At 40.6% G+C, this 12,646-nt stretch overlaps 1 protein-coding gene across 3 annotated transcripts; it reads left to right on the top strand.

Annotated features, from left to right (window-relative positions):
* The first annotated feature begins 199 nt into the window (after positions 1-199).
* dgkab (diacylglycerol kinase, alpha b) lies at positions 200-10,435 on the top strand. 3 transcript variants are annotated; one of them, XM_031752016.2, is made up of 25 exons: positions 210-291; positions 528-656; positions 1,390-1,475; positions 2,736-2,812; positions 3,091-3,235; positions 3,629-3,703; positions 3,858-3,907; positions 4,244-4,318; positions 4,485-4,601; positions 4,705-4,822; positions 5,003-5,091; positions 6,033-6,143; positions 6,458-6,556; positions 6,642-6,692; positions 6,839-6,912; positions 7,058-7,132; positions 7,230-7,315; positions 7,397-7,486; positions 7,573-7,733; positions 7,857-7,921; positions 8,017-8,107; positions 8,212-8,392; positions 8,508-8,628; positions 8,737-8,797; positions 9,453-10,435. In XM_031752016.2, exons 3-25 carry the CDS (start codon positions 1,403-1,405, stop codon positions 9,531-9,533), a joined length of 2,166 nt encoding a protein of 721 aa, XP_031607876.1. In that variant the 5' UTR covers positions 210-291; positions 528-656; positions 1,390-1,402; the 3' UTR covers positions 9,534-10,435. The 3 variants fall into 3 exon arrangements, with proteins under 3 accessions (XP_039467748.1, XP_031607876.1, XP_039467749.1); XM_039611814.1 differs by lacking the exon at positions 528-656 and having other exon boundaries at positions 200-291; XM_039611815.1 differs by lacking the exons at positions 210-291; positions 528-656 and adding an exon at positions 1,090-1,124.
* The last annotated feature ends 2,211 nt before the right edge of the window (positions 10,436-12,646 follow it).

The raw sequence follows: 12,646 nt of genomic DNA, 5'->3' as shown, positions 1-12,646 counted from the left end.
ACCACCATTTAAACCAAGAACATTTAACAGTTTAACAGCTGCCCCCTCAATAAAAAGATCTCTCGACCCCACCAACGTCTGTCTGTGGCATAATGTCCACATGTGAGAGTCAATAGTCACGTTTTGCACCAGAAGTCCCGATTTACGATAAAAAGTCATGTTTTGCACCAGAAGTCATGATTTACGACAAAAAGTCAAAAGAACATTCAGGGTGGAAAACCAGCATACTGTGAACAGTCCACGCACAAGTGGGACTAAACTAAAAAACAACACGTGAAAGCCGCTTCACCGGTTTGTACTCTGAGTTTTCATTCATTCACACCTGCTCATGCATTCCGCTACATTCTAACTTCCAGCCTGACAGCCGCGGTATTTAGAAAATTGTGTTGACCTGTAAGGGTACTAACGAGTGTGCGCGCGTGCGCCTTTCTGTGCGCGCACGCGCTAGGCGGTGCCACTATTTGTAATTATGTCGCTAAAAGCTCCTCCTCCGCCCATTCTTAATCCCTTATCCGCTAATACCGCAGTAGACATTCACCCACAACTACCAGCTGCCGTCAAACAGCATAGCAGCGGTGTGTGCTGCTGGAGAAGCCCCGAGAGACTTTATTCGCTTCTTTTTTCCCCCACCCTCCGTCCGAGGAGAGAGAGTCAAGGTAAGAAGCCTGTTAGAGTTCACGAGCACTCCTCCTCCTGTCCGAGCACCTGTGCAGCATTTCGAGAGCGGAACAAGTTAAAATATTATGTATATGTGTGTCTTTGTGTGTGTTGGTGTGTGTGTCAGCCTGTCTGACGTCCTGGCTTCACATTATAATCCTGTTTGATGGATGCCCCCTTTTAAAATGGGTCTTAATTGCTGCTTTGCTCATTAAACTGATGGGAAGTTAAAAAGTGGTTTTAGCCGGACAGGCACACCTGCACAACCAGAAAATCTACAGGCCAGTGTTACATCTACTCCTCCACTTCTCTGCTGCTGGCAGTTGATCGACAGTAGTCACAATCTGAAGCTCTTTATGTTATTACTTGTTACTTCTCAGCTATTCATCCCAAACTTTTCCCCATTCTCTATGTTTACAGGGTGATACGATCTGATTTTAACTACTCTTTCCTGGAAATCAGCAGTGGTCAGTTGAGCAATGTTGTTTTAATAGCAAGTTTTTGGTAGATCGGTATCCGTTAAGAAATGCTCCTTTCATTAGTGGCAGTCCCAGGAATGAAGGCAAACCAGTTCTGCTGACACAAAACACAGAACATGACGTAAAACATGTTACATGTATGGCTGCCTCCTAGTTTCTGCAGTCTCCCTGGCTGGGTTAGTGCTGTATCTCGGTGCTGCCTGTGTTATCGACACCTCTGTGAATGTCCAGTCATTGTTGTCTCATTCTTCAGGCAGCTGACCGGGATGGCCTCCTCTGATGATACAGAAGGGTCTCTGACTCCTGTGGATTTTATCCAGCTGCAGCACTACATGGAAGGTAAGTTTCCATTTTCTACATTGTTTTTTAACCTGTAAGTAAAATAAACTGGAATAATAATCATAATAATAATAAAGTTGACATGTTTATTACAGATTAAAAATGTATATACAAATCCCTTTACACCAAGCACTTGATGCACACAAGATACACTATTGTGTATGTATCAAAGACATAAAACTAAAGCAATGAGTGATTACTGAGGCCACAGACGACAGCGTCCAGGACAGAATATTAAAACAATGTGTGCATTCAAACTGTAATTAGAGCCACGCAAGTCTCAAGTGCATTCTCACTAATAAAATGCAGTGTAACTCAATACTCTGGCAAATTTCCCTGTTAAATTAATAAAGCAGCAGTAGCTCAATATGCCATTTATTTTGCAGTGTCAGTTTATGACTGTAAATCTATTTTTTTTAAAACCCATCCATGTACACTGAATTCAGCTTTCACTTTTCTGAGGATGAACTGGCCAGATGTGGCTTTGATAGCTCTGCTCTCGATCTGTGTAACTGTCTTCCATCTAATCTCAACCCTAACACTCTTCTTGGCTGCACAGACACTGGAAACCAAGTCATACATTTACAAAAAAGTGTAATTTTTACTTTATTTTACACTTTTGTTTCACTCCTTTTTAATGAATTAAATATCTGAGCACTAGACAATGTGAGAATAAATACTGGAAGTCTTCAGAACAATTTATGGAGGCAGTGAAACATAAGCAAGATAAGTGGAGACGGGAGTGTCGCAGGCAAAGTCCAACAAAAATATGAAAAGTTAACTTCGTAGATCTAAGGCTGCAACACCTGTGCACTCTGCTCCTGCATGTAGGCGGAAATATTTCTGTTAAAATTGCAGTCGGGATCACTGCCTTACTTTAATGCTACTCATTCAGCATCCACCCCAAATCACAAGCAGCAACTCCCAAACATAAGTGCATGCTGTCCCTCTGCTGGGGCTGGAGCGAACGCAGAATGACATGCACATGTTGACAAAAAAAGTGTGCGCTAAAGGGCTGAAAATAATCCACTGTCCACTCAAAGGCTTTAGAAGAAATGAAATGGGTCTGTAGGCTTTTAGTGTTTGCATGCTGGATAATGGATGAATGGATAATTACACTTGCTCCTCTCCAGACCTGGGAAAGTTACTGTGTGTGCATTACCTCACACTGCAAGGCCCAAACCCAGATTTAATGGCTGATAGTCACAGTGTATCCACATCTACAGCTACGTTTTGACCACTCTGATCTTCTCCCTGCAGAGAGCAATTTGAGGGTGAAAGATGTGATTAAGGAGTTTCATCCAGGCGGTCGGTTCTCTAAGCACAGCTTTGGAGAGGTAACTTTTTTAGGCAATCATATACTATATTTCCCATGTCAAATGTTCCTAATACACTACTTATTACAAACAAATCAAACATGAATTTATTAATATTTATTATTAGTTGTAAAAGTTTGTTGTACCTCTCAATGTGCTTGATTAAAAACAGACAATCTTTTTAGGAAGCTTTCTACCACTTTTTTTTGGCATTTTCTAAAAATCATAGTCAGATTGATTGAATGTAAATGTTTTATCCTTTTGCGTCATTTGGAAATAACTTCAACTTCTCTCTTCAGTGCGTCGATGCCGAGGGCTTCTGTCTCTTTCTCAAGACCTACTTAGAAGTGGAGGACTTCCCTGCAGATTTCTGCCAGCGGCTTTTTCGTTATTTCCAAAACGTGGAGCAAAACGGCTCCTCGAAGAGCCCTCAGCTCAAAGAAGGTGAAGACTTTTTATGTTCTGACTTTGTTGTCTTTTAACAAAACTGTGCAGCACAGAGTTTGGGGGAAAAATGTTCTTTGCACTCCCGCTCAGTCCTGGATGTGGCTGGAAACGCTGCACAAAACTCCCAGAAAACTACCAAAAGAAAGACTGATCTGCTAAGGTAGTTTTTTTTCAGTGACCACCTGTTTCTGTGCTTATTATTTTTTTCATATCTTGCTGTCCGGTCACAGTAATGAGGCTGTAGGCGAAGCTTTGGAGATTAGTGCACCTGTTCCAGCAACAAAACTATGATAAAATACTTGCTTTGACATCCCACCAATTTTCATCTGCTGCTTTTTTAAAAGAACCTCGCTAAATCACTTACGACTGTGTTCGTTTCTTGTTTTTCAGGTGGAGTCTTTCTTCGTGATGTGTCCTGTTACTTCTCAGTGTTGGAGAAAGAACAGCCGCGGGAGAAGCTCGAATGTTGGTTTGACTTCTCTTTTGATCATATTGAGAGGTTTTTATTATAGTTGCAGCTGCATTTAATCCACATTTATTGCTGAAAATGTCTTAGAATTGAGGATATGTGACTGTAAAACCCACGGTTAGCTCACTAACTGACTTTGTTTGGTTCTAGTTACATTCAAACTTTACGACAAAGATGGCAACGGACTCCTGGACAGCTCTGTAAGTTACTCAAAATTGCTGACAAGGGTATAGATATAGATCTATATGTATAGTGTAAAAAAAACCTGTTGATTCATGTTGAAAAAATTAAGGTACTGGAATTTATCTATCTAGAGTGAGACTTATATCTCTACATGTGGACTCAGTTTTAGCCTACAGCCAGTTCTTCGCATTTATAACTTCTCTGGCTGTAGCATACATAATGTTTTAATTTTGCGATGTTTTAAGTGTATTGCACTTGGCGCCTCGCTGACCGTCTTAGATTACTTTTGCGCGCTAATTTGGATGGATACGGTTACACCCAATCTCACCAGAACTCTTTTGTCTCTCTTTCAGGAAGTGGATCGTATAATCACTCAAATGATGCGTGCCGCTGATTATCTGGGCTGGGACGTGACTGAACTCAGACCAGTATGAGTCTTATTTTTGTGTTTGTTTCTTCTTCTTCTTCTGCATGACTTTCAAATTGTTTTGTTTACCAGCCCACATAAAGTGTGGCACCTGAAAACACAGGCTGAGGGTGTGACAGAAGATTGGCTTTTAAACCATAAATAACTGGTGTTTTGTGATGGAACAGGTGCTCAAAGACATGATGACAGCGATTGATGTGGATGATAGTGGCACCGTCACTCTGGAGGAGTGGCTGAAGGGAGGCATGAACAATGTACCTTTACTTGTTCTGCTGGGGTTGAAGGTGAAAAAAACAAACATTTTATGCAATCCTTCCTTTCTTTGTTAAACTGCCTTGAGTTAACTAAAAGATCTGACCAACTGCTATTTTCTCTCCTTCCCAAAAGATGACTGAAAAGGATGGGCAGCACATATGGACGATGAAGCATTTTAACAAGCCAACCTACTGCAGCGTGTGTGAGAGCATGCTGCTCGGCCTTGGGAAGCAAGGACTCAGCTGCAACTGTAAGAGCTCACAACCGCCACCAGGGGGAAGCCAAGCTCTTCATTCACTGTATAAATGAACTGGTGGAGACATGCATTTTACAGTTACACCTGTACACTCTGCTTTCTGTCAGCATCGCTGCAGTTTCTTATGTTAAACGTTGAGACCCTTTCTCACCCACTGCATTTTTCTCCTTCTAGGCTGCAAGTACATCGTCCACAGCCAGTGTGCCAACAAGAACCCCGAGCCGTGCGCTCGTACCTTTGTCAAATCTAAACAGGAAATTGGTGTAAGGAACACAATGATCGCTTTTAATTTCCCTTTGGTTTATGTATATTTCCGCTTTTTAGATATACGGTTACATTTACAACAGCGCTTACTTTTTATGCAAAATCCTATTTTCAGTGTGTTTATGGGGATATAGTCGCATCTTCTCTCTTCACCTGTTCTCTTTTTTAAAACCAAACAGCAATGACCACAAGCACATTAAGAACAGGGAACATTAGAGTGCATTAGTCAGTAAGTGCAGCCTCTGTTTTTTTCACTGTTTTAAAAAAAATGCGGATTACTGCCGGCACAATCTGCTCTGTACATCTGTTAAATGTCCCAATTTTGCACAAGCACAGATAGTGACCTGGTCACTTTCTTTCCTGGCTGCAGCCACAGCAGACACAGTCAAAAAAAAAAAAAAAAAATCAGTAATGAGCTGCTGTGGGAGGTGGAACCGGTTTGTTTTCATTCGATCTGCCAGTTCAGTTCAATCATAAAGCCATAAATCTGCAGCTATTTTCCACAGCTGCTTAGGAGCAGGGTGTATTCTGTACTGAGTCCTTTAAAGTCAGCTATAACATCATTTTTCGCGCAGTCATCCAGGGATGGGTTGCCACATAAATCGGCTCGAGCAAGGCAGCATGAATGGATGAATATGTGAACACAGCGCTACCCATTCCTGCTGTCAAATTAGTTGTTTTTTCCAGATTTCAAAAAAGAAAAAAAGTGATGCCAGTGATTTCTTCTGTGATGTTTATACAGTAGATTAAAGCAGGTAGGCTTTTTGGTTCACCCGCTTCTGCTGGTTGAACATATCCGCCTTTAAAACTGAGTATTCACTTCGGACTTTCTGTAAATATACATGACTCACAATGTGAAAACAATACCAGATAACGTTGCCGCTGGTGCTAAGTGGCGGTTTGTGCATAACGCCTGTTTCGTGCCTCCTCTGCATCTCAGATACCAGCTCATGACTGGATCAGAGCTGACTGCGGTGCCAACAAGTGTGATGTCTGCAATAAGAAGATCAAAACTTTGGCCGGGAAGCGCTGCGTGTGGTGCCAGGAGTTGGTGAGTACGTTTGTGAATACAGAGTTTGCATGTGATCGGGCTTGCTCAGGATCATATCACTGTGGCATCGGAGGTAGAGCTGGGTCCTCAACCAACTGGGTGGCTACCAATTGGCTCCTCCAGTCAGTATCTCGAAGTATGATGACTCCACTGGAGCGTGAGAGTGTGTGCGTGCACTCAGGCATGGAAAAAAGTGCTTGTGTGAATGTGTGTAATTGGGTGAAAACAAAAAAGTATTGCTCTGTCTAAATAGCTGAATGAGTAAGAACAGATTACTGTTTTTAATTTACTGAGTATTGTTTTGTTTATTTAAGCGTCACGATGAATGTGTTTTGCGTGGCTTATCGAACTGTGACTGCGGGCCGCTGAAAGATCATATACTGCCTCCGTGGGCCATTTATGCTGTCTCAAAGGTAAAATGACTCTAATTTACTCTATGAATGTAGATTTTTAGGCCATCTGTCTGTGAGCTGGTCACTAAGTTTTTGTTTCCGGCAGGAGGAGGACACTAGCCTGTTGAATGTCACTCTTGATGGCCACATCCTGCAGGTCTCCCAATATCAAATCTCACTAAATAAACTGAATTTAGAGCAACCAGAGCTATTATATGTATATAAAACATATCACACATTGTCTGTGTATTTTGCAGATGATTTACATAATCTAATGGATCCTAATCTGTGGGATTTTTTCAGATTGTTCCTGTTCCTCGTACCCACCCTCTGCTGGTGTTTGTAAACCCAAAAAGTGGAGGAAAACAAGGCGAACGGTAGGCAGCACAGTCCTATGTGATCAGAAGTTTCACGCTCCACACTAAAAATTCGGATATTTTGGAGATGCTTGCTTCGATCTCAGTAGATAGGATAATACTGTGTCATTGGCAGTTTGTAACAGCGTTTCCTTTGTCTTTACAGAGTGCTCAGGAAGTTTCAGTACCTGTTAAATCCACGCCAAGTATACAACCTGTCCGATGGAGGCCCTGCTCCAGGGTACAGCAGTACATGTTAAACACATTATAGGACTCAGAGTTCACTCATCCACATATCATTTGAGTATATTTATGTTAATGCTCACTCTGTCTTTCAGTCTGCACTTCTTTCGTAATCTGCGCGACTACAGGATCTTGGTGTGTGGAGGAGACGGCACCGTCGGGTGGCTCCTGGATGCTTTAGGTATTGCGTGTCCTGCTGAGTTTCAGACAGCGGGTTGAGCTAACCATCTGAAGCACTAAATAACATCTCTCTTGATTTTAGACAAAGAAAACCTCCAGGTGAATCCTTCAGTAGCTGTGCTGCCTCTGGGCACTGGGAATGACCTGGCTCGCTGCCTACGCTGGGGAGGAGGTAACAACAATCGAAACAGGAACTTTAATGAAAGTGTCAGATGTCAGTTACATATTTAAGCTGTTTCTATCATAATCCCATGAAAGGATATGAAGGGTCAGATTTGAGAGAAATCCTGAAAGAGATTGAAGGGAGTGAGTTGGTCCCCATGGACCGCTGGAGTATCCAAGTGATACCAAATGACCCTCATGAGGCAGGAGACCCTGTGCCCAATGAGATCATTAACAACTACTTTTCCATTGGAGTGGTGAGTCACGAACACTACAGGGAGTTTATGCATTCATCAGAAAAATGAATGCATTGCATGAAATATGATTCATGAGGAATGTGATCATTTTTCATGTGATTGCACTTTCATCCATGTGTGCAGGATGCTTCTATTGCTCATCGTTTCCACTCCATGAGAGAGAAACATCCCCAGAGGTTCAATAGCAGGTACGAATTTATGTTAGCAGTCTGAACAAATAAATTCATGTTTTTTTATTTGTGTGTTTGTTTTTGGTCAAATTCCTGTTCTCTGTTGTTTTAAGAATGAAGAACAAACTTAAGTATTTTGAATTTGCAACTTCGGAGACCCTCTCGTCCTCCTGTAAGAGGCTGAAGGACTGTCTAACGATTGAGGTTGGAATTTCTGCCACAGTCAGGCTGTTTTACCAGAACTATGCATATTTGTAAATAATGCTCAAGGGTTTTAATTTTGTTTTGTTTTGTTTTTGCAACACCAGTGCTGCGGAAAACCTCTGGACCTGACTCGTGTCTCTCTAGAGGGCATAGCTGTCCTCAACATACCCAGCATGCACGGAGGCTCCAACCTCTGGGGTGAGTCGAAGAAGTCTGATGGCGTGGCAGGGCTGGAGCAGAGTGAGGTTATCACTGACCCCGAAGCTCTGAAAATAGTTTCCCAAGGTGAGACTCAGCTGTTTACACTCCTGAATCCTCACATATCATTGTCATAGATTGTAGTGCTGATTTGACATTTACAAACACGGTTAATTTACTCTGCTTTTTAACAACTCCTCAGATATAAGCGATAAACGATTGGAGGTGGTCGGGCTTGAAGGGGTTATAGAGATGGGACAAATCTATACTGGGCTGAAGAGCGCTGGGCACAGACTGGCACAGACCTCCCAGATTGCCATCAGGTTGTGAACTTTACCTACTAAACACCAGGAATATTTTTCAATACCATACAGTCTGTGTATATGTAATGCAGTATAATTACACTTCCTGTTATTGCTCCCTATGTGCAGGACATCTAAAGCATTTCCAATGCAGATCGATGGGGAGCCCTGGATGCAGCCTCCTTGTACTGTAAGCATTATTAAATAATATAACGAGGGGGAAGAGAAGAGACAATGGCAACATAATGCAGTCTAAAACATTTATAAATATCTTTTGATTAGAAATTGAATCATGTTACTTCTACAGCAAATATAACCAGAAATCATTGTGATTAATTTAACTTAAAAGAGATACTTGAAGCGATTTGGAGGTCAAGTTCAAGTGTTCATCTTGTGTCCATCTTTACTGACCAGCAGACATTAACACAAGATCATTGGCTCTTGCTTAGAACCGAGTAGCGCTACCTCACAATTGTTATGTGGGTAAGACAGAAAGAGGCAATCATGTGCAAGTATTATGGGAATGTTCCAAAGTTTTTCCTTTTTGGAGACATGTTTTGGATTTTATGGGCCAATATTTGAAGTGCGATTTGCCCTGTTCACAAAAAAGACTGTGTCCCCTTGGGGACAGGGGTGTCCTGCCACAGCTGGATAAGTCTATAATGAGACGGTTAAAGAGCAGTGGGGACAGTTTCTGGGCGTTCATATCCAAAGACAAAATAAAAGATAACTTGATATGAGCGACATAGTATCTACTGACAGCTTGGCAAATGAATATTACCCAGCAACAAGGAAGGATCTTAAACTCTGTGACTAACCTAAACTGCATCTTTTATGAATTTTAGATCCACATAACTCACAAGAACCAAGCTAACATGCTAATGGCTCCACCTACCAAACCATCTGGCTTCTTTCACCTCAAATAGAGTCGTGGCTCCTACGTCCTCTGGTCCTCTGAGGATCACTGCAGCTCACCAGCGTTGGATTGAGTGTGTAACCGTGTGTTTTCATTGTTTACTTCCTTTGCACCCAGTTCCTAATATCATTTTAAGTTACTGCTTTCATAGACAGATGCCACACTGACAAACCAATATCAAAAGTGCAAATTTGACAAGTTTGACTGCTGCTTTTGTGTGCCAATTTTCATGCAATGCATTATGTTTCTATAGATAAAGGATCAGAGCACATCGTGTACCTACAGTATAAGCACAAGGAACATGCATGTACTAGCTGTATTTTATGTTGTGATGTTTTGTTGTGCTAAATCATATTTACAGTAGTATCTGTACTTCCTCGTGCAGCTAGTGACAAAAAGCAGTTCACCAACTAAACTGTCCTGTGTGTTGACATGTATTTCATTGTCAGTGTTCATCCACTTGAGAAACAAGAAGATAGATAAGAAGATATTCATGTGAATGTTTTGACTGTTTCTTAAATAACTGTTGATGGAATAATGCAAGGAACTCTTGATTGAATGTAACTGAATGTGATTTTTGTTTTTCCGAGTCACGAATGTGCTAAGGAGAGAGGCATTGAATACACCCCTCCCATATTTAAAGAGCTTAATGGCAGCAGCATTCCACTGTGTCTAATACACGCCTGGTGTACATACCTGAAATCATATTTAATGTTAGCTTCTGTACCACTCTTGTCCTGTAACCTCGGTTTGTCAATTTAATTCTTTGTGTCAATACTTTTATTACACTCCGCACTGAAAAAGCTTCTCAAACACACAGACACGACTGATGAGGTCATGCTAACGTTTGGTGGAAGCTAGCCAAAGTATTCTACTTTGTGTTTGAAGAAATAAAGTTTAAAGTTAAGAAATTGTTTCAGGAATGTGTTTTCAACTTTCAGTAGTCTTATGTCGGATATTGAGTGTACTTGTTTACACTTGTAATGTGCTGGGAAACACTTTCTTTCAGAAATGCCTCAATTCTTCTTGGCACTGATTTAACAAGTTGCTGGAAACATTTCTCAGAGAATTCGGTCCATGCTGACATGATAACATCACAGTTGCAAGAAGAAAAATCTCTTTATACTTATTGTAAATGGAAGGTTAATTGAGATATTGAAGCTGCTATCTCTATGTGCTTATCTCAAAAATATTTATCACCTTTTATTGTTATATTAATTCACACATTTATTTACCCAATAGGCATGACTATAGAGCATTTCCCTTGTACTACGTCAGCCTAGAGTGGGGCAGATTTTGCTTTGGCGTGGGAGGAAGAGCATGAGGACTAATCCAAAGGTAGGCAATGTAGGTTTGGTGGGAAAAAAAAGAGCAACAGCAATAGTTTGGTGTGACCTGTTTGGCATGTTTGGGCAGAAAGCCCAGGCGTAACAGATTACTGGCACAGATTATGGAGGATACACCAGAGAGGAGGACAGTGGGTATGAAAGATTAAATAAATATTTTTGCCATTAAGCCATATTAAAAACAAGATTGCAATCCCAAATGCTAAGAGCAGTAATCTTATATTCAGATATGAAATCCTCTTTGACTTTATTTGAATACACAGAGATGATTTAACGCTGCTGGTGACTTTGAGGCACTCATAAAAAGTCTCGCGTGAACAGTTCAAGAAAAGTTCATCGAAAGCACAACAGCAGTCACTACTTATCGTATTTATTTTCACAAAATCTGGCAAACGAGAAAAAAAAATTAAAGTTCATTTTACATGAAACCCATTAAACATGCTAAATAAAGCATTCATAAAACTAACACTGGATGCGATACTCTCCTTTTTATCCACGTGTGTTTTCCACCGTGTAAGATAAAACACAAACCCCCGTAATTATCTCTGGTAACTGCAGACAGCATCTGCAGCTGCGTTAGCGTCAGGTCTCCGGTCTCAGTTTCTTGAACAAGCCCCCTCACTTTCTTTACGCAAGCTGGATCATGCCCAAGTATCCCCAGAGAGGGTTCAAGTGTTCAAGAGCGTGTGGGTGGGTATTTAGTGATGTTTAAACTAATGCTGACAAATTTACAAAGTAAATATAAGTGTAAATTGTTGGTTTTGAGAATAGTTTATACAGGACTCAGGGTCTTTATATTCTTGAAACAGAAGTGCATAATAAAGTCAAAGAGATTTAAAAGCCATTTTTGATCTCAGAAACATAATCTAAACAAATTTCTGTTTGAATATTACAGATCTATCAAGGTAACTGACAGCTCCAGAGACGTTTACAGTGTTAACAGTCAATATGCTTCAAGAAGTCACTGACATTTTTGGAAATGTGTTTCATAGTCCCGGGTTTGGACATGGAGTTTTGAGTCTTGACTGAAGTCTTGTTATCTGATGTTCTGTTTGGTTTCTGATACGTTTTATTTTTATATTCCTTCTTCATATTTTGAGCCTTTAGGACTTTGTTTCACTGTATTCCCATTTGTATTCCAGTTATTTATTAATTTTTAGTACGGTTGCTTGTATTATTTTTCCTTGCTTGCCCCCAAATGTTCTTGTACGCCACATTTTAATATGTTAGAGTCATTGTCTCGTGTTTTTTATATTTACTTTCGCTTTATCTCGTCATCCCCGATTAGCCTCAGCTATCCTTTTTCACTCTGCTGCCACTCAGTCTTATTAATAATAATAATTAATTTTGCATTTCTAATTAAAAGTTGTAATGGACGTACTCTTGAATAATTTCAGCAATTAAAAAAATGTGAGTAAAAGTATGAAGTAAATATAAAAACATAACAAGTAAAAATTATATTTCCAGTTAAAACGCTTAAAAGTGCTCGTGATACTTTTCCCCCAAAGCGTTTAGTTCCGAAACAGTAGAGACTTTTTATTTTCTGAAAAATTGAAAAGAAAATATGCAGGTGTTTCCCAGTCTGATACCTGATAACACACCCCGCTGGTGTAAACTTGTATAATATCTACATTTCCAGGCAAAAAAAACGTCTGCGCCTCCAAATTGCGGATATTTTTAGAATTTTTCATCCAGTAATAGCCCCACGTGAGTGCCGCTTTCGTTGCGGTTTATTTTTAGCACGTACGCTCCCTCGGATCTTGCGTCAATGGAATCC

The sequence above is a fragment of the Oreochromis aureus genome, linkage group 5 (assembly GCF_013358895.1).
Source record: "Oreochromis aureus strain Israel breed Guangdong linkage group 5, ZZ_aureus, whole genome shotgun sequence".
In the NCBI taxonomy this organism is placed as follows: domain Eukaryota; kingdom Metazoa; phylum Chordata; class Actinopteri; order Cichliformes; family Cichlidae; genus Oreochromis; species Oreochromis aureus.
This window is presented reverse-complemented; position numbering and strand designations above follow the sequence as displayed.

Coding starts and splice junctions, on each gene's coding strand:
- dgkab (XM_039611814.1), top strand. CDS start 1,403: ATGGCCTCCTCTGATGATACAGAAGGGTCTCTGACTCCTGTGGATTTT. Junction 6,144..6,457: donor GCGTGTGGTGCCAGGAGTTG/GTGAGTACGTTT, acceptor TGTTTATTTAAG/CGTCACGATGAATGTGTTTT. Junction 8,393..8,507: donor TCTGAAAATAGTTTCCCAAG/GTGAGACTCAGC, acceptor ACAACTCCTCAG/ATATAAGCGATAAACGATTG.